Source organism: Onthophagus taurus, unplaced genomic scaffold (assembly GCF_036711975.1).
Source record: "Onthophagus taurus isolate NC unplaced genomic scaffold, IU_Otau_3.0 ScKx7SY_16, whole genome shotgun sequence".
NCBI classification, from domain to species: domain Eukaryota; kingdom Metazoa; phylum Arthropoda; class Insecta; order Coleoptera; family Scarabaeidae; genus Onthophagus; species Onthophagus taurus.
Window position 1 is genome coordinate 1301569 of NW_027248941.1, and position 27142 is coordinate 1328710.

General features: G+C 28.3%; 2 protein-coding genes across 5 annotated transcripts in view; one reads left to right on the forward strand and one right to left on the reverse strand.

Annotated features, from left to right (window-relative positions):
- Positions 1-27142, reverse strand: part of LOC111416216 (Elongator complex protein 4) — a 91931-nt gene that overhangs the window by 53301 nt on the left and 11488 nt on the right. For 2 of the 3 annotated variants that reach the window (XR_011642251.1, XR_002706504.2), the window contains 2 exons: positions 26949-27020; positions 466-511 (listed from right to left, as the gene is read on the reverse strand). Coding sequence is in view for 1 of the 3 variants with exons in the window: in XM_023048185.2 (XP_022903953.2) it covers positions 26956-27020 (65 nt within the window). In the remaining 2 variants the exon portion in view is untranslated. Of the gene's footprint in view, positions 1-465; positions 512-26848; positions 27021-27142 lie in introns of those variants that run through there. The other variant, XM_023048185.2, reaches the window with a different exon arrangement.
- LOC111416193 (scavenger receptor class B member 1-like) lies at positions 303-26943 on the forward strand. 2 transcript variants are annotated; one of them, XM_023048159.2, is made up of 9 exons: positions 303-339; positions 824-973; positions 15502-15593; positions 15649-15812; positions 15866-16010; positions 20828-21028; positions 21087-21593; positions 25988-26113; positions 26288-26943. In XM_023048159.2, exons 1-9 carry the CDS (start codon positions 318-320, stop codon positions 26618-26620), a joined length of 1740 nt encoding a protein of 579 aa, XP_022903927.2. In that variant the 5' UTR covers positions 303-317; the 3' UTR covers positions 26621-26943. The 2 variants fall into 2 exon arrangements, with proteins under 2 accessions (XP_022903927.2, XP_022903934.2); XM_023048166.2 differs by lacking the exons at positions 303-339; positions 824-973 and adding an exon at positions 4989-5230.

Sequence of the window (27142 nt, forward strand, 5' to 3'; positions counted from 1 at the left end):
AGAGTCTCTGAAGATGGCCAAGTGCCGAAACTAATTAGACTTAAATTCTATATAAAATAAAAGACATAAACCTTTAAAACAAATAGTATTTTAGGTCTTTTGGTATTCTGCATTTTTTCTAAGATAAGTTACACCTTTACCTACCAAACAGCATGAAAATCTCTAAAAACGATAAAATGTCTTAGTCAAGTGATGTATAACGCGGTTCAATTTATGCTCTCAATAAATAATACAAAGTCAGAGGTCGGAGAGAACTCGAAGATAGTCGCGGCATCGTAGTGCTTTAAACAAGCGACGAGAAAATCGTGTTTGAAATCATGTTTTGTTGGATAATCGCAGGTAAATCAAAATTTTTAACTTTTTACAATTTCAAAACGAATTATCTAAAACCGCAACGTTGTAAATCGAGTCAAAATAAAATCGAATCGCGAGTTAATGAGAGGTGAAAGGATTTTGAGAGCTTACCTTTTTAATCTCGTTTTCCTTCAATGCAGAGTGTCCCCAAAATTACCTTAAAATAAAAACATAAATATAGTTTACTGCAAAAAAATTGAGTAAATAGGAAGCGTTTTTAAATTCAATTCAAGGTTAAAAAACTTTTAAATTAAAAGTGTTTTAATTTAAGGTTATTCGTATCGAAAGATTTAGAAGACTTTTAAACATTAAAAAATCGGAAAGGTTATCAAACCCGATTAAACCTAACAAATTAAACATGCTTTAAGATTTTTAACGTAATAACTAACATCCTAGTTGTTATAAATAAGCCGAATCGATAACGTTAAAGTTAAAAGTAATGTTGTTTAATATAATTCGATATTGTTAGATAGTCCTTGTTGGAGAAAAATCAAAAAGATGACCTTAGACGTGAACGTTCAAGTTCAAAAGTTACTGAGCCGATTTAAAGTTGTTCCCCCGACGGCGAAAATTATGAAAAGTGATGAAACAACTTTTAAATCACGTCATCGATTTAAAGGTAAGCCAAAATATGATTTAATTTGAGGTAAATCTTAGGTAATAATTAAAAAAGAAAATGACTTGATAATAAAATCGATTAATTTTTTTTGAATAGAAAATAAATGCGCTAATTATTAACAATTAAGTTATTTGCAAACGAAATCAATGAAACGTGTGGCTGAAATTGATAAAAAAAACAAAGTAATCGCAATTAGATGGGCATTAGTAGAAAAAAAATAAAAAAAAAACGAGTAATTACAAACGCAAAATAATAGTAAAGGTGAAAGAATCGTATAAAAATGTTTAAATTTGATTAATTAATTAACGTCGCTTAAATAAATAAATAAATTCGATTGTCGTTATTGTTTTCGCGTTAAGAATGAAAAGGCGTTTAAAATGAGTCCAAACTCGGCGGGGTTATCTCTTAATTTAAAAAAGATAACCTAAAATTGCCAAAAAAGTGATCCGCCATCTCGCAAAATGCGTCAAGATGATTTAAAAGATTTTTTTTTTATTTAAAATAGGAATTAAAAATTAATTAATGGAAGTTTGACTCAAAAACTTGACGCAAAAAAAAAAAATAAATAAATAAATCTGATTGTTATTGATGTTTTCGTGTTAAGAATGAAAAATCGTTTAAAATGAGCCCAAACTCGATGGGGTTATCTTTATAATCGCCTAAAATAACCTAAAATTAAAAAAAAATCGCCGCCATTTTGAAAAATTGCGTCAAAATGAATGAAAATAAATTGAAAATTAAAAATGGTTTAAAATGAGTCCAAACTCGATGGGGTTGTCTTTAAATTTAAGAAAGGTAACCTAAATGTTTAAATTAATTAAACCGCCATTTTGAAAATTGGTGTGAAATAAATTTAACGTTTATGGTGTTGTTCTAAATATTCTAAAAGATGTTTTGATTTATAATTGGGATTAAAAATAAAAATTTTGTAATAAAAAAATTTGTGAGCCAACCTAATTCAATACAACCTAACCAAAAAAATAATTAAATTTTATTGTTGTTCATGTTTTCGTGTTAAAAATGGAAAATCGTTTAAAATGAGTCCAAACTCGATGGGGTTATCTTTAAAATTGCGAAAGATAACCTAAAATGTCAAAAAAATTAGCCGCCATTTTGAAATAATCGACTTTGGGTTGATTTTAAATAAACGCATCGTGTTTGGTGTCATTTTAACGGATTTTTCATCTAGATTACGAATATCGATGTAAAATTAACGAAAAAAATTTTTTATTAAAATCTGAGATAACCTAACCTAAAAAGTAAAAAAGTATTAATCCATATTTTCTTATAAAAAATGAAAAATCGTTTAAAATGAGTCCAAACTCGATGTGGTTATCTTTAAAATTGAGAAACATAACCTAAAATCTCAGAAAAAAATTGTCGCCATCTTAAAATAATTGAATTTGGGTTGATTTTAAATAAACGCATCGTGTTTGGTGTCATTTTAACGGATTTTTTCTCTAGATTACGAAAATCGATGTAAAATTAATGAAAAGAAAATTTGTATTAAAATCTGAGATAACCTAACCTAAAAAATAAAAAAGTATTTAATCCATATTTTCTTATAAGAAATGAAAAATTGTTTAAAATGAGTCCAAACTCGATGTGGTTATCTCTAAAATTGAGAAAGATAACCTAAAATGTCAACAAAATTAGCCGCCATTTTGAAATAGTCGAGTTTGGGTTGATTTTAAATAAACGCATCGTGTTTGGTGTCATTTTAACGGATTTTTCATCTAGATTACGAATATGGATGTAAAATTAATGAAAAGAAATTTTTATTAAAATCTGAGATAACCTAACCTAAAAAGTAAAAACATATTTAATCGATATTTACTTATAAAAAATGAAAAATTGTTTAAAATGAGTCCAAACTCGATGTGGTTATCTCTAAAATTGAGAAAGATAACCTAAAATGTCAAAAAAATTAGCCGTCATTTTGAAATAATCGAGTTTGGGTTGATTTTAAATAAACGCATCGTGTTTGGTGTCATTTTAACGGATTTTTCATCTAGATTATGAATATTGATGTAAAATTAATGAAAAGTAAATTTTATTAAAATCTGAGATAACCTAACCTAAAAAGTAAAAAAGTATTTAATCCATATTTTCTTATAAAAAATGAAAAATTGTTTAAAATGAGTCCAAACTCGATGTGGTTATCTCTAAAATTGCGAAAGATAAACTAAAATCTCAGAAAAAATTTGCCGCCATCTTGAAATAATCGAGTTTGGGTTGATTTTAAATAAACGCATCGTGTTTGGTGTCATTTTAACGGATTTTTCATCTAGATTATGAATATTGATGTAAAATTAATGAAAAGTAAATTTTATTAAAATCTGAGATAACCTAACCTAAAAAGTAAAAAAATATTTAATCCATATTTTCTTATAAAAAATGAAAAATCGTTTAAAATGAGTCCAAACTCGATGTGGTTATCTCTAAAATTGCGAAACATAACCTAAAATCTCGAAATAATTCGCCGCCATTTTGAAATAATCGAGTTTGGGTTGATTTTAAATAAATACATCGTGTTTGGTGTCATTTTAATGGATTTTTCCTCTAGATTACGAATATCGATGTAAAATTAATAAAAAAAATTTTTTATTAAAATCTGAGATAACCTAACCTAAAAAGTAAAAAAGTATTAATCCATATTTTCTTATAAAAAATGAAAAATCGTTTAAAATGAGTCCAAACTCGATGGGGTTATTTCTAAAATTGCAAAAGATAACCTAAAATCTCAAAAAAAATCGCCGCCATCTTGAAATAATCGAATTTGGGTTGATTTTAAATAAACGCGTCGTGTTTGGTGTCATTTTAACGGATTTTTCATCTAGATTATGAATATTGATGTAAAATTAATGAAAAGAAAATTTTTATTAAACTCTGAGATAACCTAACCTAAAAAGTAAAAAAATATTTAATCGATATTTACTTATAAAAAATGAAAAATTGTTTAAAATGAGTCCAAACTCGATGGGGTTATCTCTAAAATTGCGAAACATAACCTAAAATCTCGAAATAATTCGCCGCCATTTTGAAAAATCACTTCACAATAAACGCAAAGTTGATAACATTACAAAATTTTTTTATTAAGAATGAAAAATCCTTTAAAACTAATCTAAACACTCTTTTAAGATTAGCTAGAAAACAAAAATCGATGTCGGCCATCTTGAAAATAATTATTTTTCGAGATAACCCCATCGTGTTGGTACTCATTTTAAAGGATTTTTTACGAGGAAAACGAATTTTATCATTATTTTACAAATAAAGTCGATTGAAATGAGTTAATTACTTAATTAAAAGTTATTGTTTGGGAAAATTTCCGCAAACAAAAATACCTCTAATTATTTCAAGGTTAATTAATACAAAATCAATTCGAAATCGATCAACACAGCACAAAAAATTGGTTCAAAAAAACCCGTTCTTAAGAGTTCTTAAAATAGAGGTTAGAATAAAACGAATGCGCGATCAATCGATTTGTTTAGATATTTAATTCTGTTATTCCCGATGTTCTCAACTTTGATTTTAATAATCACCATCAACAGCACGCACAAAAACTGCTACAAAAGGAATTTGCGGCAGGAAAATTTTTTTGCGACTCCTAAGGACGGTGGTTTCGTGCGTCACACCAAAAAACAAATTTCTTGTTTTTATCGGGCTTTTTCCAAATGATCGCAACCGAGTCATCATCTCACCTGTGCATTTTGTTCCATCTTTTTCTAAACTGTTTATTATTGTTATTCTAACCATGAACACATGTACTATTAATTTATTAACAACAATTTTATTCCAAAGTAATTATTTAAAAAATAATTTTTTCGAAAACCGGTTGGAACGAGAATTCTCGAAGATTATCGTTCCAAAATGAACCGAAAAAATCACGCCGCGCTCACATACCCCATACCATCTTTAAGAACGAGCGAAAAAGCAGTCCCAAACAAAAAGAGAGAGAGTGTTTTGGCCGAGGCATTTTAAAAGCAGGAAACGACACCGCGTTTCAAACAGACACTTCGCGAAAGCCAACGTGGTTGTCCGCTTTTAACATTTGATACAGATTTATTTCGAATTTTTCATTTTTGTGTTGTTCATTTTATCGATAATTAAGAATGAAGGAACATTATAAAATTTGGAGCCGCTTGTTGCAAAGATCGTATTCCGTTGTTAGCACGGTAAACAAGGACGAAAACGCGCCTGAAACTGGCCCTAAAAGGGATCCGAAACGTTTAAGTTTTAATGGAGCTCGAAAAAAAAGTGAGTTATTTACATTTAGTAATTTTTCTTTTTTGTTTTAAATGATTTTTAATGTAATAATGTAGTATTAGTTGCCGAGGCAGTGGCTCAAGCATTATAAATTATTATTGTATTATTAATAGCCGAGGCAATAGCTAAATTATTTATATATGTTGATAGATTCATGTACATAATATTAACAATATTATTAAAAGCCGAGGCAGCAGCTACTTTGTTTATATTTATTGATAGATTCATGTACATAATATTAATAATATTATTAAAAGCCGAGGCAGCAACGCTGCCGAGGCAGTAGCTGAATTATTTATATATGTTGATAGATTCATGTACATAATATTAACAATATTATTAAAAACCGAGGCAGCAAAGCTGCCGAGGCAGAAGTTCCACTGTTTATATATGTTGATACATTAATGTATGTAATATTAATAACATTATTAAAAACCGAGGCAGCAAAGCTGCCGAGGCAGAAGCTCAATTGTTTAAGTATGTTGATACATTAATATATGTAATATTAATAACATTATTAAAAACCGAGGTAGCGAAGCTGCCGAGGCAGTAGCTAAATTATTTATATATGTTGATAGATTCATGTACATAATATTAATAATACTATTAAAAACCGAGGTAGCAACGCTGCCGAGGCAGTTGCTGAATTATTTATATATGTTGATAGATTAATGTAAGTAATATTAACAATATTATTACATACCGAGGCAGCTACGCTGCCGAGGCAGTAGCTAAATTATTTATATATGTCGATAGATTCATGTACATAATATTAACAATATTATTAAAAGCCGAGGCAGCAACGCTGCTGAGGCAGTAGCTAAATTATTTATACAGGGTGTCTCAGCGAGACCGGTCATTAGACGTTTCTGGGGTTCTGGCGAAAATAAAAATTTGAGAATTCAGACTTAAGTATTATCAATTACGATCTCTTCGTCTAAAATATTTTCAGATTTCTTGCACTTCCGGTTATACCGGAAGTCGCCACCAACTTTATTTTTTTAAATGGAACACCCTGTATATTTTTACATATTTGGATTTGTCTGTTTTCAAGATTTATAAATAACTTTACTTTTTGCAATTTGATTCGGTCGTTGTCGAGTTATTCGAATTTTTCTAAAAAAATCTGCTCTAGCAGACATTTGTTCAAAAAATCAGAAAACACTCAATTTTTGGGTTATCAATTTAGGATTGAGAACATGCTTAAGCAACATGATGGAGTATGTTTTGGTGCCGAGAACTACGGTCTAGAATGTTTGATCACTTTACTATGGCACGTTAACTTTTCAAAATTTGGAAGTACCATAACTTCAGTTTTTTAAATGGCACCCCCCATATTTTATTTTTTAGTCGTCTTCGGTGTCTCATTCTACATCTTTTATATCCCATATGGCCCATACCTAATATTAATAGTTTGGGTTTTTTGAAAAATGCACACATCATATGGATATTTAGCCTAGTGTGCCATGAAAAACAAGCCTTCTCAATGAGTTCTTGTCAAAGACTCATTTGTTTACGTCATTTGATGCATGTGAGCTAATAATTATCTGTTATGTCCCTTAATATTAGTACTGAAACGAGTTAAAATCGATAACAATAACGAAAGTAATATTTACATAAATAAAGAAATTCTTAATTTATTTTTTTTGCATGAAAAGCGCGACAAAGTTCGTAGTATGATTCCCAGATCTTCTTTGGCAACTCGAATTGAGGTGTTGGGACTGGGCTCGAAATAAGCCAAGGTATTCACCTCTTCCGTTGCATTATCTACTACATTTTTTGGTCAGTTTAACACGTGATTAATTCGTCCAAAATGCAAAAAATTTGCTTCTATTCCTCTAAATTTACCTTTTGTCATCGGAGATAAATGTGGATAATTTTCATTAAACATTCTGCAAGTTCTACGAAGAACATTGTCGCACTTTTCGTGCACAAAAAATAAATTATGGATTTCTTCATTTGTATAAACATTATTTACGTTATTAATATCCATTTTAACTGGTTTTAGACTCACAAGCATCAAACAACCTAAATTAGACTTTGACGTTTATCAATAAGTCATTAAACATTTGTTTTCCATGGCACACTAGGTTAATATCCATATGATATGTGAGCATTTTTCAAAAAACCCTAATTATTTCTCAAACTATTAATGTTAGGCATAGGACATATGGAATATAAAAGATGTAAAATGAGACGCCGAAGACGACTAAGTAATAACATATGGGGGGTGCCATTTAAAAAAATGAAGTTATGGTGCTTCCAAATTTCGAAAAGTGAACGTATCATAGTAAAGTGACCAAACGGTCTAGACAGCCGTTCTCGGCACCAAAACATACTCCATCATGTTGTTTAAGTATGTTCTGAATCCTAAATTGATATCTCAAAAATTGAGTGTTCTATGATTTTTTGAACAAATGTCCGCTGGAGCAAATTTTTCTAGAAAAATTCGAATAACTCGAGAATTGCTGGTTCAAATTGCAAAAAGTAAAGTTATTTATAAACCTTCAAAACAGACAAATCCAAATATGTAAAAATATACAGGGTGTTCCATTTAAAAAAATAAAGTAGGTGGCGACTTCCGGTATAACCGGAAGTGCTAGAAATCTGAAAATATTTTAGATGAAGAGAACGTAATTGATAATACTTAAGTCTGCATTTTCAAATTTTTTGTTTGGCCAGAACCCCAGAAACGTCTAATGACCGGTCTCGCTGAGACCCTGTATATGTTGCTAGATTCATGTACATAATAACAATACTATTAAAAACCGAGGCAGCAATGCTGCCGAGGCAGTTGCTGAATTATTTCTAACTATTATAGTTTCCAAGATAGCCTATTCGGACATCGAATTTGAACCAGCCTGTACATCAATGGATTCAGAAAAACAAACTCTATCTAACGACGCGAAGAAAAATATACGCAGCCATTTGAAAAACAAAAGTTAATAATCGCTTGAAATTGAAGATGGTATTCATCAAATCATTTCATTTCATACCTTGCTCATGAAAATCGGAATGTAAATGACAGAGTTAAATCTTGGGGAATTTTTTATCTGACACTCTGTATATGTTGATAAATTAATGTATAAAATATTAACAATATTTTTAAAAACCGAGGCAGCAAAGCTGTCGAGGCATTAGCTGAATTATTTATATATGTTTATCTACATATATCCAAAGTTCCTTCTTTTTGAGGTTTTGAATTGCAATAATGTAAACAAGGTTTGCAACTATTTAAAAAAAAAAGCCTTTCTTCAGAACGTTTCTGAACTAAATAGGCGGGGTTATCTCTTAGTTTAAAAAAGATAACCTAAAATTGCTAAAAAAGTGATCCGCTATCTTGAAAAATTGCGTCGAAATGATTTAAAAGATTTTTTTCATTTAGAATAATAATGAAAAATTAGTGAATGGAAGATAATAAATAGAATTATAATAATGTCTAAAATTATATCGGAAACTATAAAAAGATGTTATAAGAATTAAGAATTATTTTAATTTATGCGTTTTCGGCATAATAAACAACCTTGGATCTGTGGTCTATCGTTGTTCACGGATCTCTTAGACACCTGTATATGTGAGTACCTATATTAATATATATAAATAATATTAACAATATTGTTAAAAATCGGGACCAAGATAAATTCGAGTAATATTCTTCCAAAAGAAATTCTTGGACATCTACGTTATTTTCTAACGCACATTTTTTGAGATAAAATTGAAATATACAGGTGTCCCAAAATTGAGATACATGACTTATGATACCCTAACTTGACATTTTTAAACAGGTTTTCAGTACTTTTCATCCATCATACCCTATGTCGATATTCAGCGATTCTCGACAAAATGAGCACATACATAAACGTTTTAACTACATTCGTATTAAAAATGTTGCGATGATTCTATACAAAACAAAGTGTTTTTTTATTGCCTCGGCAGCTTTGCAGTCTCAGCTTTTACTAATAATTATTAGTATACACAAATGCACATTTCACTGCTTCAGCTTAAGTATTACATTCGTATAAAAAAGCTGCGATGATTCTCTATAAAACAAATATAGTTCTTTACAGTCTCGATTCATACAGGGGGTATCTGAATGACTGTAACAAACTTCAAGTACTGATTCTTTAGTGAATTTTAAGGGTAGTTTGATATATGAACCATGGTCGACTTTGGCTCCCCTAAGGAACTACACCCCTCCAAAAATGGCGGAAAATTTTGGTTTAATTTTTTTTCTCAAAAACGATAAACGCTAGGAAAATGAAATTTGGGGAATATGTTTAACTCATAATAGGGCACGTTTTGACCCTATTTGTACTTTCAACCTACCCTTCTAAACTACTAAACGTAACCACACCTTTTACATTTTTGCTAACATTTTTTTATGCAGAAAAATTTTACATGAGTAGATGAAAGTATCCTAAAACTTTTATGTCTTTCTGAAATTTTGCCAAAAAACGACGAATTTCGGCCACCACGATCTCCTGATCTAACACCACTCGATTTATTCTTTTGGGGTTTTCTGAAAAGTAGAGTGTATGCAACAAAACCAGAATCAATCAATGATTTGGAAAATCGCATACTTGAAGAACCACCAATATCACTTGGCATATGCTCCTGATGATAAAAATAGGAAAAAGTCTAGATATCTAGATAAGTTAATTTCCAATTGTATAAAAAAAAATTTTTTTACAAATATTTTGTATTTTAAGAAAGAAAACCAAAACTCATTCCTTTTTCCAACATATTTAAAATTTTTCCATCAATTTGTAATTATTTCAAATACTGAAGATGAAATATTTGTTTCGAAACTTTTTGAAATAAATTAAGTATTTTTAATATTTCTCACAAAAAGTTTTTACTTTTTCCTATTTTTATTATTTAATTTTTGAGAAATATGGAGAATTTCATCCCTTTTAAGCTCCTGATGGTTCAAAATTCCATCTATGAGCCTTTGGGTTATTGCGAGATCGAAAAAGGTTGACAATTTAAACATTTGTTATAAAAATCGTAATAAAAGCGCAAAAAAGCATGAAAACATTGTGTTTTCCTATTTGGTAGTCAACCCCTCATAATTCTTGAAAGAATTAACATATCGGGTTTTGGTTTATAGGGTTGTGTTTCTTTTTTCATTACCTTTAAAATAAGGCAAAACTGTATAGGGATTGCTATTTAAAAATGTAGGGGTGGCCATCCCCTAAAAAAATTCCATATTGCATTGAAGTTCTAAACTATCTAAGAATGTAGCTTTTATAACTTTTTAGTGATTCCCAAATTTTCAAATGTTGTTCATCACTCGTTCAAAACTTATAGCTCCGTCACGGGAGTTTTGGGAAACTTGCATAAACAATTGAGCTCATGCCTCGGCAGCATGGCTGCCTCGGTTTTTAATAATATAGTTAATGTTATATTTATTAATGTATTAACATATATAAACAATTGAGCTCCTGCCTCGGCAGCTTTGCTGCCTCGGTTTTTAACAATATTGTTAATGTTATATTTATTAATGTATTAACATATATAAATAATTGAGCTCCTGCTTCGGCAGCGTTGCTGCCTCAGTTTTCAATAATATTGTTAATATTGCATACATAAATGTATCAACATATATAAACAATTGAGCTTCTGCCTCGGCAGCTTTGCTGCCTCGGTTTTTAATAATATTGTTAATATTACATACATAAACAATTTAGCTCCTACCTCGGCAGCTTAGCTGCCTCGGCTGATAACAGTTACTAAAAACACACCTTTAATTACTGCTCTACAATACACGAGCCTCTGCCTCGGCAGCAAAGCTGCCTCGGATTTAATGATACATTCGGGTTCTAACAATTAAGTTGTATATAATATATAAATTGATTACAAACAAAATTAAAGAACAAACATCGAAAATTTATTCATTTTTCTTCTAATTTAAATGATTGAATTAATGAAATCGCCAAAAAAAAAGGATAGTTCCGGAATTAATAATGAAGTTGCAAAGATGAAATAACATTGTGAAATTTTAGAAAACAACAACAAGAACATAATTTTTTAATTAAAAAAATGTAGAATTTTTAATATTTTTTAAATCGTTTTTTAAGTATCTTTGAATATTTCTAATTTTAAAACGAGTCGAACAGGTTTAAATCGACTTAAAAGGAATGAGTAAATCGTTCATTACAATAAATAAAGCGAGTTCAAAGAAAACGAATGATTTTTCTTTTTTCGAAATCGAAATGGAAACGCAACGAGACTTAGACTGCATACGAATGCACGTTGATTCATTTCATTCTTACTTCACTTCTCGTCGACGCTTTACGTATCGTTAAATGGTGAATATGAAATAATTCGAAATTTCTGTTGGAAACCGCAAAATTATTTTACTCATTTTTATTGATTTATTTTCCGCTGGGAATATTCGAAAGGAGAAATACCTAAAAAGATAGTTTGGATATTAAACTTTAATGGCTATTAAAACGACACTGGATATGCAATAATAAATGATATGCTCGATAAATACCACTTTATAATTATTTAGAGTAATAAATAGAAAGGTGAATGTATTTCGTTTGTTTAAATCGAACAAAATCATCAAAATTTTTTCTATTCAAAATGAATACTTAATACGAAATTAATAATTTAAAGTTTTATTAAAATTTTGAGTGCAACAAGAATTTTTAAAACCGAGGCAGCAACGCTGCCGAGGCAGTAGCTCAATTGTTTATATATGTGAGTATATTAATATATATAATATTAACAATATTACTAAAAGCCGAGGCAGTAGCACAATTGTTTATAAATGTGAGTATATTAATATATATAATATTGACAATATTACTAAAAACCGAGGCAGCAACGCTGCATCAGTTATTTATATATGTTAATATATTAATATACACAATATTAACAATTTTACTAAAAGCTGAGGTAGCAATGCTACCGAGACAGTAGCTGAATTGTTTATATTACATATGTGTGAGTCTATTAATGTACAGGATGCCCTACAGGATGGAACACAGTATATATCTCGACTTTATAAAAAAACTTTTTATATAAAAGTTGTTTAAGATTTTATTTTTTTTAATTGTGTTTGTTTCAGAAAACAAATGAGTAACGAATAACATTTGAATTTTTTGAAGTTGCTTTTTCGATGACGTAAAATCTTAGTACATAGTAATCTTAGAAGAGTTGGAGTGTTTGGATTTCCTTCGATTTCTATGAAAACATCGCGCTTTTTAAACTAATTTGTCGCAGATTTCTGCGGACCAGTCTTCGGTAGATCTACACCATTATATTTCACATACTTCTAATTGTGTTCGTTTGCGATCCCCATAACCGACATAATTAAAATTTCTTTGCGTTCAGTTTCTGTTAAATGAACCATTTTTATTTTCAATTAATTGAAAAAACAATTGAATACTGTTTTATTATGGCAAATAAAATGTTAAACAACTTTTATAGATAAAGTTTTTTTATAAAGTCGATATTTACCGAGATGTAAAGTATATTCCATACATAATGGACACCTGTATAATATTAAGAATATTATTAAAAACGGGTATCTTTCCCATTGTTGTTTGTATCGAAATATTTTTCAAATAAAACTTGTTAAGAATTCAGAAAGGAACAACTTTTGTTCGCACCATTTTTAAAAATAAAATTATCAATTTTTTTATTTCCCTCTGAATAGTATAGTACTGGAATTCAAGATTATTTTCCTAAATATTATTTGTATCAAAAAAATTTTCAAATAAAACTTGTTCAGAATTAAACAAGGAACAACGTTTGTAGGCAACATTTTTTCAAATTATCGATTTTTTAATTTCCCTGTGAATAGTATAGAAATGAAAATTTAAGATTATCTTCCTAATTATTGTTTGTATCAAAATATTTTTCAAATAAAACTTGTTAAGAATTAAAACAGGAACAACTTTTGTTAGCACCATTTTTAAGAATTATCAATTTTTTAATTTCCCTCTGAATAGTACAGTAATGAAATTCAAGATTATCTTCCTAATTATTGTTTGTATCAAAATATTTTTCAAATAAAACTTGTTAAGAACTAAATAAAGAAAAACTTTTGTAGGCACCATTTTTTAAAATTATCATTTTTTTAATTTCCCTCTGAATAGTATAGTAATGGAATTCAAGATTATCTTCCTAATTATTGTTTGTATCAAAATATTTTTCAAATAAAACTTGTTCAGATTTAAACAAGGAACAACGTTTGTAGGCACCATTTTTTAAAATTATCAATTTTTTAATTTCCCTGTGAATAGTATAGAAATGAAAATTTAAGATTATCTTCCTAATTATTGTTTGTATCAAAAAATTTTTCAAATAAAACTTGTTCAGAATTAAACAAGGAACAACGTTTATAGGCAACATTTTTTAAAATTATCAATTTTTTAATTTCCCTGTGAATAGTACAAAATTGTAATTCACGATTATCATCCTAATTATTGTTTGTATCAAAATATTTTTCAAATAAAACTTGTTCAGAATTAAACAAGGGACAATGTTTATAGGCAATATTTTTTAAAATTATCAATTTTTTAATTTCCCTGTGAATAGTATAGAAATGAAAATTTTAAATTATCTTCCTAATTATTGTTTGTATCAAAATATTTTTCAAATAAAACTTGTTAAGAATTAAACAAGGAATAACATTTATAGACAACATTTTTTAAAATTATCATTTTTTTAATTTCCCTGTGAATAGTATAGAAATGAAAATTTAAGGTTATTTTCGTAATTATTATTTGTATCAAAATATTTTTCAAATAAAACTTGTTCAAAATTAAACAAGAAACAACATTTATAGGCAACATTTTTTAAAATTATTAATTTTTTAATTTCCCTGTGAATAGTACAAAAATTAAATTCAAAATTATCTTCCTAATTATTGATTGTATGCAAATATTTTTCAAATAAGTTGTTAAGAATAAAAAAAGGAACAACTTTTATTAGAATCATTTTTAAAAATTATCAATTTTTTAATTTCCCTGTGAACAGTACCTATAGGAAAAGAATTCAAGATTATCTTCCTAATTATTATTTGTATCAAATATTGATGTTTTCTGAAATTTCACAATGTTATTTAAACCTTTGCAACTTCATTATTAATTCCAATTAATTTCAATATCTTCGAATGATTTAATTAATTCAAATTAAAAAAAAAATCGAATAAATTTTCGGTGTTTTTCCTTTAATTTTTTTTTCTTCTCTGTAATCACTTTATTTATATACTACATTTTTTGGGTCAACCCGATTATCCGAACCAAAACAATAAAATCTCCGACTTTTTAATTTACATAAAAAAAAGTCATTTAAAATAACCACTTATCGTTATTTATCTGATCGAAATCATAATAATAATAATAATTGAGCAAGCTTTTTAATAAACCCAATTAAAAATTTTTTATATTTCTTATCCGACGTTTTCAGAATATTTTTCAATTTCATGGATTTTTATTGATTCAGAGAAAAAAATCTAGGAAATATTCTGAATACCAAATTAGATGCAAATTTAGATGATAAATTCGAAAAAAAAAATGTTGTTTTTTCTGTATTACGCAAATTCATCATTCTTCGGCGTGCATTGAATTTAACAGCTTAAAAAAGTTCGCGATAATAAATTATGCAACGATTTTAATGCAACTTTGACGCAAATAATTTTTTCAATACATTTTATATAATCAAAATTCGACTTTCATTCGAAATTTACTAATTAGAAGAACTAGAGAGCGAAACTTGAACAATCCAAAAAATAATTGCAACGAAAATGCAATCTTAATGACGTAATAAAAGAATGAAACATCATTTCGGGTTATCCCAAAGCTAAAAATAAATCAAGTTTACTTAGAAAAAATATTTGGAATATCAATTAGAAGAGTTGTATTTATTATTGATGTTAATGGTTCTTCAATTTACGCCTGATGATGACCAATAAATGGGTTTATGCAATAATTTGGCCGTTGCATACTGAATGGAAAGGAAAACGAGCCACTTTCTCCCGTTATTAGATCAAATGGAACAAAAGGAGCCAAAAAAGAATGAGATAAGTTTTAATAGGAAATAAATGGCTCAAATTGTTTATATTTTATTTACGCGGAAAAAAACGTGAATAAATTCCTAATAAATCGTCTTTAACTAGGCGTAAAAATCTTTGAATGTAATCCCCAAGGATTTTAATATTAATTTTTAGTCCAAGTCAATCATTTCAATTTTTTTTTAACATTGAATCTAAAAATAATTAAATAATTACAAAAAATTTTTTGCAGCTCCCCTAACCGTCGGCTTAATAGGATTAATATTATTAGCAGTTGCCACATCAATAATGTTCGTACATCCATACGATATCATGTTTAAATGGGTAATTACAACTTAAAATTTTAATTACAACAATTACAACTTAATTCGTGTTTTAGAAAATTATATTCACAGAAGGAGGCGAAATTTTCGAAACGTGGCGCTTACCACCGGTTGATTTATACCTCCGCGTGCACCTATTTAACATCACGAACGCGGAGGAGTTCTTACGCGGCGAAGATGAAAAGTTGAAAGTTAAAGAAGTGGGTCCCTACGTCTACAGGTAACTAATTGACTCAAATAACCGATTATAATTAATAAAAATTGCATTTACAGAGAGGTGATGACCCACGAGAACGTTACTTTCAACGAAAACGGGACGGTTTCCGCGATTCCGAAACACCCATTGGAATGGGTGCCCGAATTGTCAAACGGGGACCACGAAAAAGACCAATTAACCCTAATCAACATCGCTTTGTTGGTAAGATCGAATTGAAAGTGGAAAAAATAGAATTAAAATCGAAAAAAAATTCATTTGAACCCAAACTCGACGCAATTCGGATCAAAATCAACCTACTTCCGGTTAAACCGGAAGTGATAACTCAAATTAATCGCTAAAATTAAATTCAGAATCAAAAATCGTTTCATTTGAGCCCAAACTCGACTTAAATCGGATTAAAATTAACTAACTTCCGGTTAAACCGGAAGTAAGGATTATTTTGTATTTATTAACGATTTTAAATTAAATTTTTAATACAAATTTCTTTAATTTATCGAATTAATCGTTTTAAAAATTAAAAATCGTTTCATTTGAGCCCAAACTCGATTTAATTCGGATTAAAATTAACCAACTTCCGGTTAAACCGGAAGTAACGGAATAATAACTCAAATTAATCGTTAAAATTAAATTCAGAATCAAAAGTCGTTTCATTTGAGCCCAAACTCGGCTTAAATCGGATTAAAATTAATCGGTTTAACCGGAAGTAAGGCTATTTTTACGATTTATTAATGATTAAATCGAATTTTTAATAAAAATTTGTTTAATTTATCAAATTAATTGTTTTAAATCGATTTAAAATTAAAAATCGTTTCATTTGAGCCCAAACTCGATTTAATTCGGATTAAAATTAACCAACTTCCGGTTAAACCGGAAGTAAGGCTATTTTTACGATTTGTTAACGATTTTAAATCGAATTTTTAATGAAAATTTCTTTATTTTATCGAATTAATCGATTTAAAATTAAAAATCCTTACATTTGAGAACAAACTCGATTTAATTCGGATAAAAATTAACCAACTTCCGGTTAAACCGGAAGTAAGGCTATTTTTACGATTTATTAACGATTTTAAATCGAATTTTTGATAAAAATTTCTTTATTTTATCAAATTAGTCGTTTTAAATCGATTTAAAATTAAAAATCGTTTCATTTGAGCCCAAACTCGATCTAATTTGGCTTAAAATTAACCAATTTCCGGTTAAATCGGAAATAATAACTCAAATTAATCGTTAAAATTAAATTCAGAATCAAAAATCGTTTCATTTGAGCCCAAACTCGACTTAATTCGGATTAAAATTAATCGACTTCCGGTTAAACCGGAAGTAAGGCTATTTTTACGATTTATTAACGATTTTAAATCGATTTTTTAATAAAAATTTCTTTAATTTATCAAATTAATCGTTTTAAATCGATTTAAAATTAAAAATCGTTTCATTTGAGCCCAAACTCGATTTAATTTGGATTAAAATTAACCAACTTCCGGTTAAATCGGAAATAATAACTCAAATTAATCGTTAAAATTAAATTCAGAATCAAAAATCGTTTCATTTGAACCCAAACTCGACTTAATTCGGATAATAATTAATCAACTTCCGGTTAAACCGGAAGTAAAGCTATGCTTACGATTTATTAACGATTTTAAATCGAATTTTTAATAAAAATTTCTTTAATTTATTAAATTAATCGTTTTAAATCGATTTAAAATTAAAAATCGTTTCATTTGAGCCCAAACTCGATTTAATTTGGATTAAAATTAACCAACTTCCGGTTAAATCGGAAATAATAACTCAAATTAATCGTTAAAATTAAATTCAGAATCAAAAAACGTTTCATTTGAGCCCAAACTCGACTCAATTCGGATAAAAATTAATCAACTTCCGGTTAAACCGGAAGTAAGGCTATTTTTACGATTTATTAACGATTTTAAATCGAATTTTTAATAAAAATTTCTTTAATTTATCAAATTAATCGTTTTAAATCGATTTAAAATTAAAAATCGTTTCATTTGAGCCCAAACTCGATTTAATTTGGATTAAAATTAACCAACTTCCGGTTAAATCGGAAATAATAACTCAAATTAATCGTTAAAATTAAATTCAGAATCAAAAATCGTTTCATTTGAACCCAAACTCGACTTAATTCGGATAATAATTAATCAACTTCCGGTTAAACCGGAAGTAAGGCTATGCTTACGATTTATTAACGATTTTAAATCGAATTTTTAATAAAAATTTCTTTAATTTATTAAATTAATCGTTTTAAATCGATTTAAAATTAAAAATCGTTTCATTTGAGCCCAAACTCGATTTAATTTGGATTAAAATTAACCAACTTCCGGTTAAATCGGAAATAATAACTCAAATTAATCGTTAAAATTAAATTCAGAATCAAAAAACGTTTCATTTGAGCCCAAACTCGACTCAATTCGGATAAAAATTAATCAACTTCCGGTTAAACCGGAAGTAAGGCTATTTTTACGATTTATTAACGATTTTAAATCGAATTTTTAATAAAAATTTCTTTAATTTATCAAATTAATCGTTTTAAATCGATTTAAAATTAAAAATCGTTTCATTTGAGCCCAAACTCGATTTAATTTGGATTAAAATTAACCAACTTCCGGTTAAATCGGAAATAATAACTCAAATTAATCGTTAAAATTAAATTCAGAATCAAAAATCGTTTCATTTGAACCCAAACTCGACTTAATTCGGATAATAATTAATCAACTTCCGGTTAAACCGGAAGTAAAGCTATGCTTACGATTTATTAACGATTTTAAATCGAATTTTTAATAAAAATTTCTTTAATTTATTAAATTAATCGTTTTAAATCGATTTAAAATTAAAAATCGTTTCATTTGAGCCCAAACTCGATTTAATTTGGATTAAAATTAACCAACTTCCGGTTAAATCGGAAATAATAACTCAAATTAATCGTTAAAATTAAATTCAGAATCAAAAAACGTTTCATTTGAGCCCAAACTCGACTCAATTCGGATAAAAATTAATCAACTTCCGGTTAAACCGGAAGTAAGGCTATTTTTACGATTTATTAACGATTTTAAATCGAATTTTTAATAAAAATTTCTTTAATTTATCAAATTAATCGTTTTAAATCGATTTAAAATTAAAAATCGTTTCATTTGAGCCCAAACTCGATTTAATTTGGATTAAAATTAACCAACTTCCGGTTAAATCGGAAATAATAACTCAAATTAATCGTTAAAATTAAATTCAGAATCAAAAATCGTTTCATTTGAACCCAAACTCGACTTAATTCGGATAATAATTAATCAACTTCCGGTTAAACCGGAAGTAAGGCTATGCTTACGATTTATTAACGATTTTAAATCGAATTTTTAATAAAAATTTCTTTAATTTATTAAATTAATCGTTTTAAATCGATTTAAAATTAAAAATCGTTTCATTTGAGCCCAAACTCGATTTAATTTGGATTAAAATTAACCAACTTCCGGTTAAATCGGAAATAATAACTCAAATTAATCGTTAAAATTAAATTCAGAATCAAAAAACGTTTCATTTGAGCCCAAACTCGACTCAATTCGGATAAAAATTAATCAACTTCCGGTTAAACCGGAAGTAAGGCTATTTTTACGATTTATTAACGATTTTAAATCGAATTTTTAATAAAAATTTCTTTAATTTATCAAATTAATCGTTTTAAATCGATTTAAAATTAAAAATCGTTTCATTTGAGCCCAAACTCGATTTAATTTGGATTAAAATTAACCAACTTCCGGTTAAATCGGAAATAAAAACCCAAATTAATCGTTAAAATTAAATTCAGAATCAAAAATCGTTTCATTTGAGCCCAAACTCGACTTAATTCGGATAAAAATTAATCAACTTCCGGTTAAACCGGAAGTAAGGCTATTTTTACGATTTATTAACGATTTTAAATCGAATTTTTAATCAAGATTTCTTTATTTTATCGAATTAATCGTTTTAAATCGATTTAAAATTAAAAATCGTTTCATTTGAGCCCAAACTCGATTTAATTTGGATTAAAATAAACCAACTTCCGGTTAAATCGGAAATAATAACTCAAATTAATCGTTAAAATTAAATTCAGAATCAAAAAACGTTTCATTTGAGCCCAAACTCGACTTAATTCGGATAAAAATTAATCAACTTCCGGTTAAACCGGAAGTAAAGCTATTTTTACGATTTATTAACGATTTTAAATCGATTTTTTGATAAAAATTTCTTTAATTTGTCGAATTAATCGTTTTAAATCGATTTAAAAATTAAAATTCGTTTTATTCGAGTCAAAATTTGACATATTTTGAATAAAAAATGGCGAATTTCCGGTTTTATTTTTTTAATCCAAACATTTCCGTCTTTCGAGTTGTTTTAAGTCTAATTTTTTAATAATCCAAAAAAAAACAATTAAACTTGACATTTGAAACGTCAAAAATGACAGATTGAAAAAGAATTTTAAATTTAGAATAATTAAGCGATAAGATTCACATCCTGTTTTGCGAAATTAAAGTTTTATTATCGTTAGAAAAAAAAAAAGTTAACCCGGCGACGTTGGGTGGCCCATAAATAATTCATATACAGGTGGTATGCTAATTTATTTTCGCATTATTTTGTTATGCCGCCAAAAACAGATCTTTTTTTTATTGTTTAATATATATCACATTAATTCGAAGAAATAAAATGTTTTAACGATTATTTTATCGCAATAACAAAAAATCTAATTAGACATACAGCGTGGTTCGGAATTTATCGTCTATTTTGTGTACCAAGTCCCGTTTTTGGAGAGTTCGACCGCATAACTTTCACCTCAAGTTCAATTAAAAGACGGTTTGCGGTTCCGTCTTGAGAGAGTACTTTTACTTTCAACTTGAAACTAAACTTGTTACACGTCGTACTCAACACAACCAACCAGCTTGATTACTCAAGCTCAATCAGGCGGCACTTACATCATTCACAAAGCGATAAAACCAATCTGACGTAACGATCTTTATTAATTTCTTTTTGTTTTATTTTAGAGTATAGCAGACGTAATTTCAAAAAAGTCGGTTTGGCAACGTTGGGGACTCAACGTCCTAATTAAGCAAACAAAAACACAGCCGATTGTTAAAATGTCACCGAAAGAATTCATGTTTGGTTATCAAAGCACTTTGATGACTTTGGGGTATCAATTTTTACCTACTTGGATTAATTTTGATAAATTAGGATTAATTGATAGAGTAAGAAATTATATTATCTATTATATACTATAATTTTGATTAAATTTTTTTTATTTAGATGTATCATTTTGATGGCGATTACGAAACGGTTTACACCGGAAAAAATGACGTTACAAAAGCCGGTTTGATCGATACTTATTGTGGATCGACCCATATTCCTCAATGGGAAGGTTATTGTGGCGACATCCAATACTCATCGGATGGAACGAAATTCGAGAGCCATCTAGATTCGAATAGGACGTTAAAATTTTTCCGGAAGAGTTTGTGCCGCGCGAAACCCATCGAAAAAGTCAACGAAACGGTGTCGTCGGGACTCCGAGGGTTTGTCTATAAGTTTCCGAAAAACGCCAACGATAACGGATTTTACGACGAAAAGAATAAATGTTTTTGCCGCGAGGAACCGTGCTTGCCGCGCGGGTTGCTCGATGTTAGGGAATGTTATTATGGATTTCCGATCGCGCTGAGTTATCCGCATTTCTTGGACGGGGATGAGAGTCTGTTTAAAGACGTGGAGGGGATGGTGCCGGATCGGACGAAACACGAAAGTTATTTCGTTATTAATCCGGTGAGTCTTGAGGCAATTTGACAGTTTTTATTTCTTAAAAATCGATAAAAAACAGCGAAATCAATCAGTATCGACGAAATAGACAATGTTTGATGTCATTTCGATGATTTTTTTTATTTCTTAAATGTCAAAAATTTCATAAACGTCAAAATTTTGACATTTTTCATTTCTTAAAAATCAATAGAAACCGCCAAATCGAAAAATTTCGATAAGATAGACGTTGTTTGATGTTATTTCGATGTTTTTTCATTTCTTAAATATCCCGAAAACGTCAAAATTAACAGAAACGTCAAAATTTTGACATTTGTTATTTTTTAAAAATCAATAAACACCGCGAAAATGAAAAATTTCGAAAAGATTGACGTTGTTTGATGTTATTTCGATGTTTTTTCATTTCTTAAATATCCCGAAAAGGTCAAAATTGACAAAAAGTCAAAATTTTGGCATTTGTTATTTCTTAAAAATCAATAAAAACCGAGAAAATGAAAAATTTCGAAAAGATAGACGTTGTTTGATGTCATTTCGGTATTTTTTCATTTCTTAAATATTTCTTAACTGTAAAAAATGACGTATATGTCAAAATTTTGACATTTGTTATTTCTTAAAAATTAATAAAAATCGCGAAAATGAAAAATTTCGAAAAGATAGACGTTGTTTGATGTTATTTCGATGTTTCTTCATTTCTTAAATATCCCGAAAACATCAAAATTAACAGAAACGTCATAATATTGACATTTTTCAATTCTTAAAAATCGATAAAAACCATAAAATCAAGAAATTTCGCAAATATAAGCACCATTTGATATCATTTCGATGTTTTTTCATTTCTTAAATATTTCTTAACCATTAAAAATGACATAAATGTCAAAATTTTGACATTTTTCATTTCTTAAAAATCAATAGAAACCGCCAAATCGAAAAATTTCGAAAAAATAGACGTTGTTTGATGTTATTTCGATGTTTTTTCATTTCTTAAATATCCCGAAAAGGTCAAAATTGACAGAAACGGCCAAATTTTGACATTTGTTATTTCTTAAAAATCGATAAAAACCGCGAAAATGAAAATTTTCGAAAAGATAGACGTTATTTGATGTCATGTCGATGTTTTTTCATTTCTTAAATATTTCTTAACCGTTAAAAATTACATAAATGTCAAAATTTTGACATTTTTCATTTCTTAAAAATCAATAGAAACCGCCAAATCGAAAAATTTCGAAAAGATAGACGTTGTTTGATGTTATTTCGATGTTTTTTCATTTCTTAAATATCCCGAAAAGGTCAAAATTGACAAAAACGTCAAAATTTTGACATTTGTTATTTCTTAAAAATTAATAAAAATCGCGAAAATGAAAAATTTCGAAAAGATAGACGTTGTTTGATGTTATTTCGATGTTTTTTGATTTCTTAAATACCCCGAAAAAGTCAAAATTGACAGAAACGTCAAAATTTTGACATTTTCCAATTCTTAAAAATCGATAAAAACCATGAACTCAAGAAACTTCGCAAATATAAGCACCATTTGATGTCTTTTCGATGTTTTTTCATTTCTTAAATATTTCTTAACCGTTAAAAATGACATAAATGTCAAAATTTTGACATTTTTCATTTCTTAAAAATCAATAGAAACCACCAAATCGAAAAATGTCGAAAAGATTGACGTTGTTTGATGTTATTTCGACTTTTTTTATTTCTTAAATATCCCGAAAAGGTTAAAATTGACAGAAACGTCAAAATTTTGACATTTGTTATTTCTTAAAAATCAATAAAAACCACGAAAACGAAAAATTTCGAAAAGATAAACGTTGTTTGATGTTATTTCGATGTTTTTTCATTTCTTAAATATCCCGAAAAGGTTAAAATTGACAGAAACGTCAAAATTTTGACACTTTCCAATTCTTAAAAATCGATAAAAACCATGAAATCAAAAAACTTCGCAAATATAAGCACCATTTGATGTCATTTCGATGTTTTTTCATTTCTTAACCATTAAAAGTGACATAAATGTCAAAATTTTGACATTTTTCATTTCTTAAAAATCAATAGAAACCGCCAAATCGAAAAATTTCGAAAAGATAGACGTTGTTTGATCTTATTTCGATGTTTTCTTATTTCTTTAATATCCCGAAAAGGTCAAAATTGACAGAAACGTCAAAATTTTTACATTTGTTATTTCTTAAAAATCAATAAAAACCGCGAAAATGAAAAATTTCGAAAAGATAGACGTTATTTGATGTCATTTCGATGTTTTTTCATTTCTTAAATATTTCTTAACCGTTAAAAATGACATAAATGTCAAAATTTTGACATTTTTCATTTCTTAAAAATCAATAGAAACCACCAAATCGAAAAATGTCGAAAAGATTGACGTTGTTTGATGTTATTTCGATGTTTTTTCATTTCTTAAATATCCCGAAAAGATCAAAATTAATAGAAACGTCAAAATTTTGACATTTTCCAATTCTTAAAAATCGATAAAAACCATGAAATTAATAAACTTCGCAAATATAAGCACCATTTGATGTCATTTCGATGTTTTTTCATATCTTAAATATTTCTTAACCGTTAAAAATGACATAAACGTCAAAATTTTGACATTTATCATTACTTAAAAATCAATAGAAACCGCCAAATCGAAAAATTTCGAAAAGATAGACAATGTTATTTCGATTTTTTTCATTTCTTAAATATCCCGAAAACATCAAAATTAACAGAAACGTCAAAATTTTGACATTTTTCAATTCTTAAAAATCCATAAAAACCGCGGAATCGAGATAAATCGTCGAGCTAGACAATATTTGATGTTATTTTGAAGTTTTTCATTTCTTAAATATCCCGAAAACATCAAAGCCGACAGAAACGTCAAAATTTTGACATTTTCATTTCTTAAACATCAATAAAAACAGCGAAATCAAAATACATCGACGAGATGGACAATGTTTGATGTCATTTCAATGTTTTTCCATTTTTTAAACTCTTAAAAAACGTCAAAATTGACAGAAACGTCGAAATTTTGACATTTTTCATTTCTTAAAAATCGTTTTCATTTCTTAAACATCAATAGAAACAGCGAAACCAAGAAACATCGACGAGATGGACAATGTTTGATATCATTTCGATGTTCTTCCATTTTTTAAACTCTTAAAACACGTCAAAATTGACAAAAACGTCAACATTTTGACATTTCTTATTTCTTAAAAATCCATAAATACCGCGGAATCGAGATAAATCGTCGAGATAGACAATATCTGGTGTCATTTTTATATTTTTCCATTTTTTATAATCTTAGAAAACGTCAAAATCGATAGAAACGTCAAAACTTTGACATTTTTCATTTCTTAAACATCAACAAAAACCACCGAATCGAAAAATGTAGAAAAGATAGACATTGTTTGATGTTATTTCGATGTTTTTTCATTTCTTAAATATCCCGAAAACATCAAAATTAACAGAAACGTCAAAGTTTTGACATTTCTCTTTTCTTAAAAATCGATAAAAACCACAAAATCAAGAAACATCAATGAGATAGACAATGCTTGACATCATTTCGATGTTTTCCACTTTTCAAATTCTTAGAAAACGTCAAAATCGACAGAAACGTCAAAATTTTGACATTTTTCATTTCTTAAATATCAGGAAAAACCGCCGAATCGAAAAATGTCGAAAAGATAGACATTGTTTAATGTTATTTCGATGTTTTTTCATTTCTTAAATATCCCGAAAACATCAAAATTAACAGAAACGTCAAAATTTTGACATTTCTCTTTTCTTAAAAATCGATAAAAACCACGAAATCAAGAAACATCGACGAAATAGACAATGCTTGACGTCATTTCGATGTTTTTCACTTTTTAAATCCTTAGAAAACGTCAAAATTAACAAAACCGTCAAAATTAACAGAAACGTCAAAATGTTGACGTTTGCATTTCTTAAAAATTAATAAACGCCGCGAAATCGAGAAGCAGGAACGAGATAGGCAATGTTTGATGTCGTTTTGATGCTTTTTCATTTCTTTAATATCTCGATAATGTCAAAATTTGAGAAAAAAGCGATTGAAACGTCAAAATTGACAGGAACGTCCTAATTTTGAAATTTTTCATTTCTTAAAAATCGCTAAAAAACCGCAAAATCGTGAAAGGTCGTCGAAATAACATATATTTGCATACTATTCAATAAAAAAATACCATTTTTTACCATAAAAATCTCGCCTTATTTATAAAAGGTGCTAATTTTTAAAAACATTAGGTAATTTAAGCAAATTTTAATTAGAATCTAAAACGTTACGAAATTATGCAAAAAAAAAGGTTATATTAAAGTAAGTTAGCTTTTTTAAAATGCCAAGGAGATTAGAAAAATCAAAAGTGAGGTTATGTCGTTACGAAAAGTCATTGTTTCAGGAATCCGGACTTCCGCTCGATTTGGCGGTTCGTTACCAAATAAACATGGCCATAGGCGACACTTCCGGCGTTAGTAACTCGGATAAATTCGCGAATAAGATAATTCCAATGTTATGGACTGAAAACGTGAGTAAAATATAAAAATTTAAACCTAACCTCAAAAAATCACTCAATAATTCTTTAAAAAACGAAAATTTACAACAAAAAAGGATTATTTATTGAGGATTTGAGGTAGGGTTTAAATAAAACAACTCATTTTTATAACAATAAACATTTTTTAAACATTCTTCTTTATTCCAGAGACTTTACAAGTTACCGGAATCGTTAGCGACTCGTTTCAAAATGTACCTAACGATCCTTCCGTGGGGTGAAACGGCGGCAATCGGTGCTTTTTTCGTTTTAGGCGTTACATTCATCTTATTAAGTTTACATCGATATAGAACGTCGAAAAAATTGGACTTAAATTGGTTGGGTGAGAACGAAAATCGAATTGAACGAAAACTTTCGGTTTATCTCCCAGATAATAAAAGTAACATGTCTAATAAAGAACTGGAAGTGTATTATAACAGTTTGGTGGCGCCTTTAAATCAAAAAATTGACATCGAACACGAAACCGATGAAGACATTGAATAAGCGGCAAGAAATATTATAAAAGAAATTGTGATATTTACGATTTAAGTTGATTAAATTGATTTTTCCTTTAAATTTTTATTGAAGTGAGAGGAAAAAGTTGTATTAAAGGTGCTAAATCTTGCCTTTTACGATTAATTTAGGAAAAATTCAATTTTCTAACCTTAAAATAATTTAAGTGATATTCCCGAGGAAGGTTGTACAGATAACTTTTTATATTTACGCGTAAAAGTCTATTTATGTAATTTATTGTTAAGTAAAACAATTATTTTGCTCAAAATAAACGTTTTTTTTTCTTTTTTAAATAAATGGTACGTTAATTTCCACTTACTTGGTGATTAAAAATCCAATTTAGAACTCCCCGTTGCGCATCCCAATCCCGAAACTTCCGTCGCGTCCAAATCTAAACAATTTAATTATAATTTACAAATAAATTTAAAATATTTAATAAAAAAAAAGTGAGGTTAAGTGTATGTGTGGTTGCCTATCTGGCCAGGTTTTGGAGTTTAATGCGCCATCTCTTAA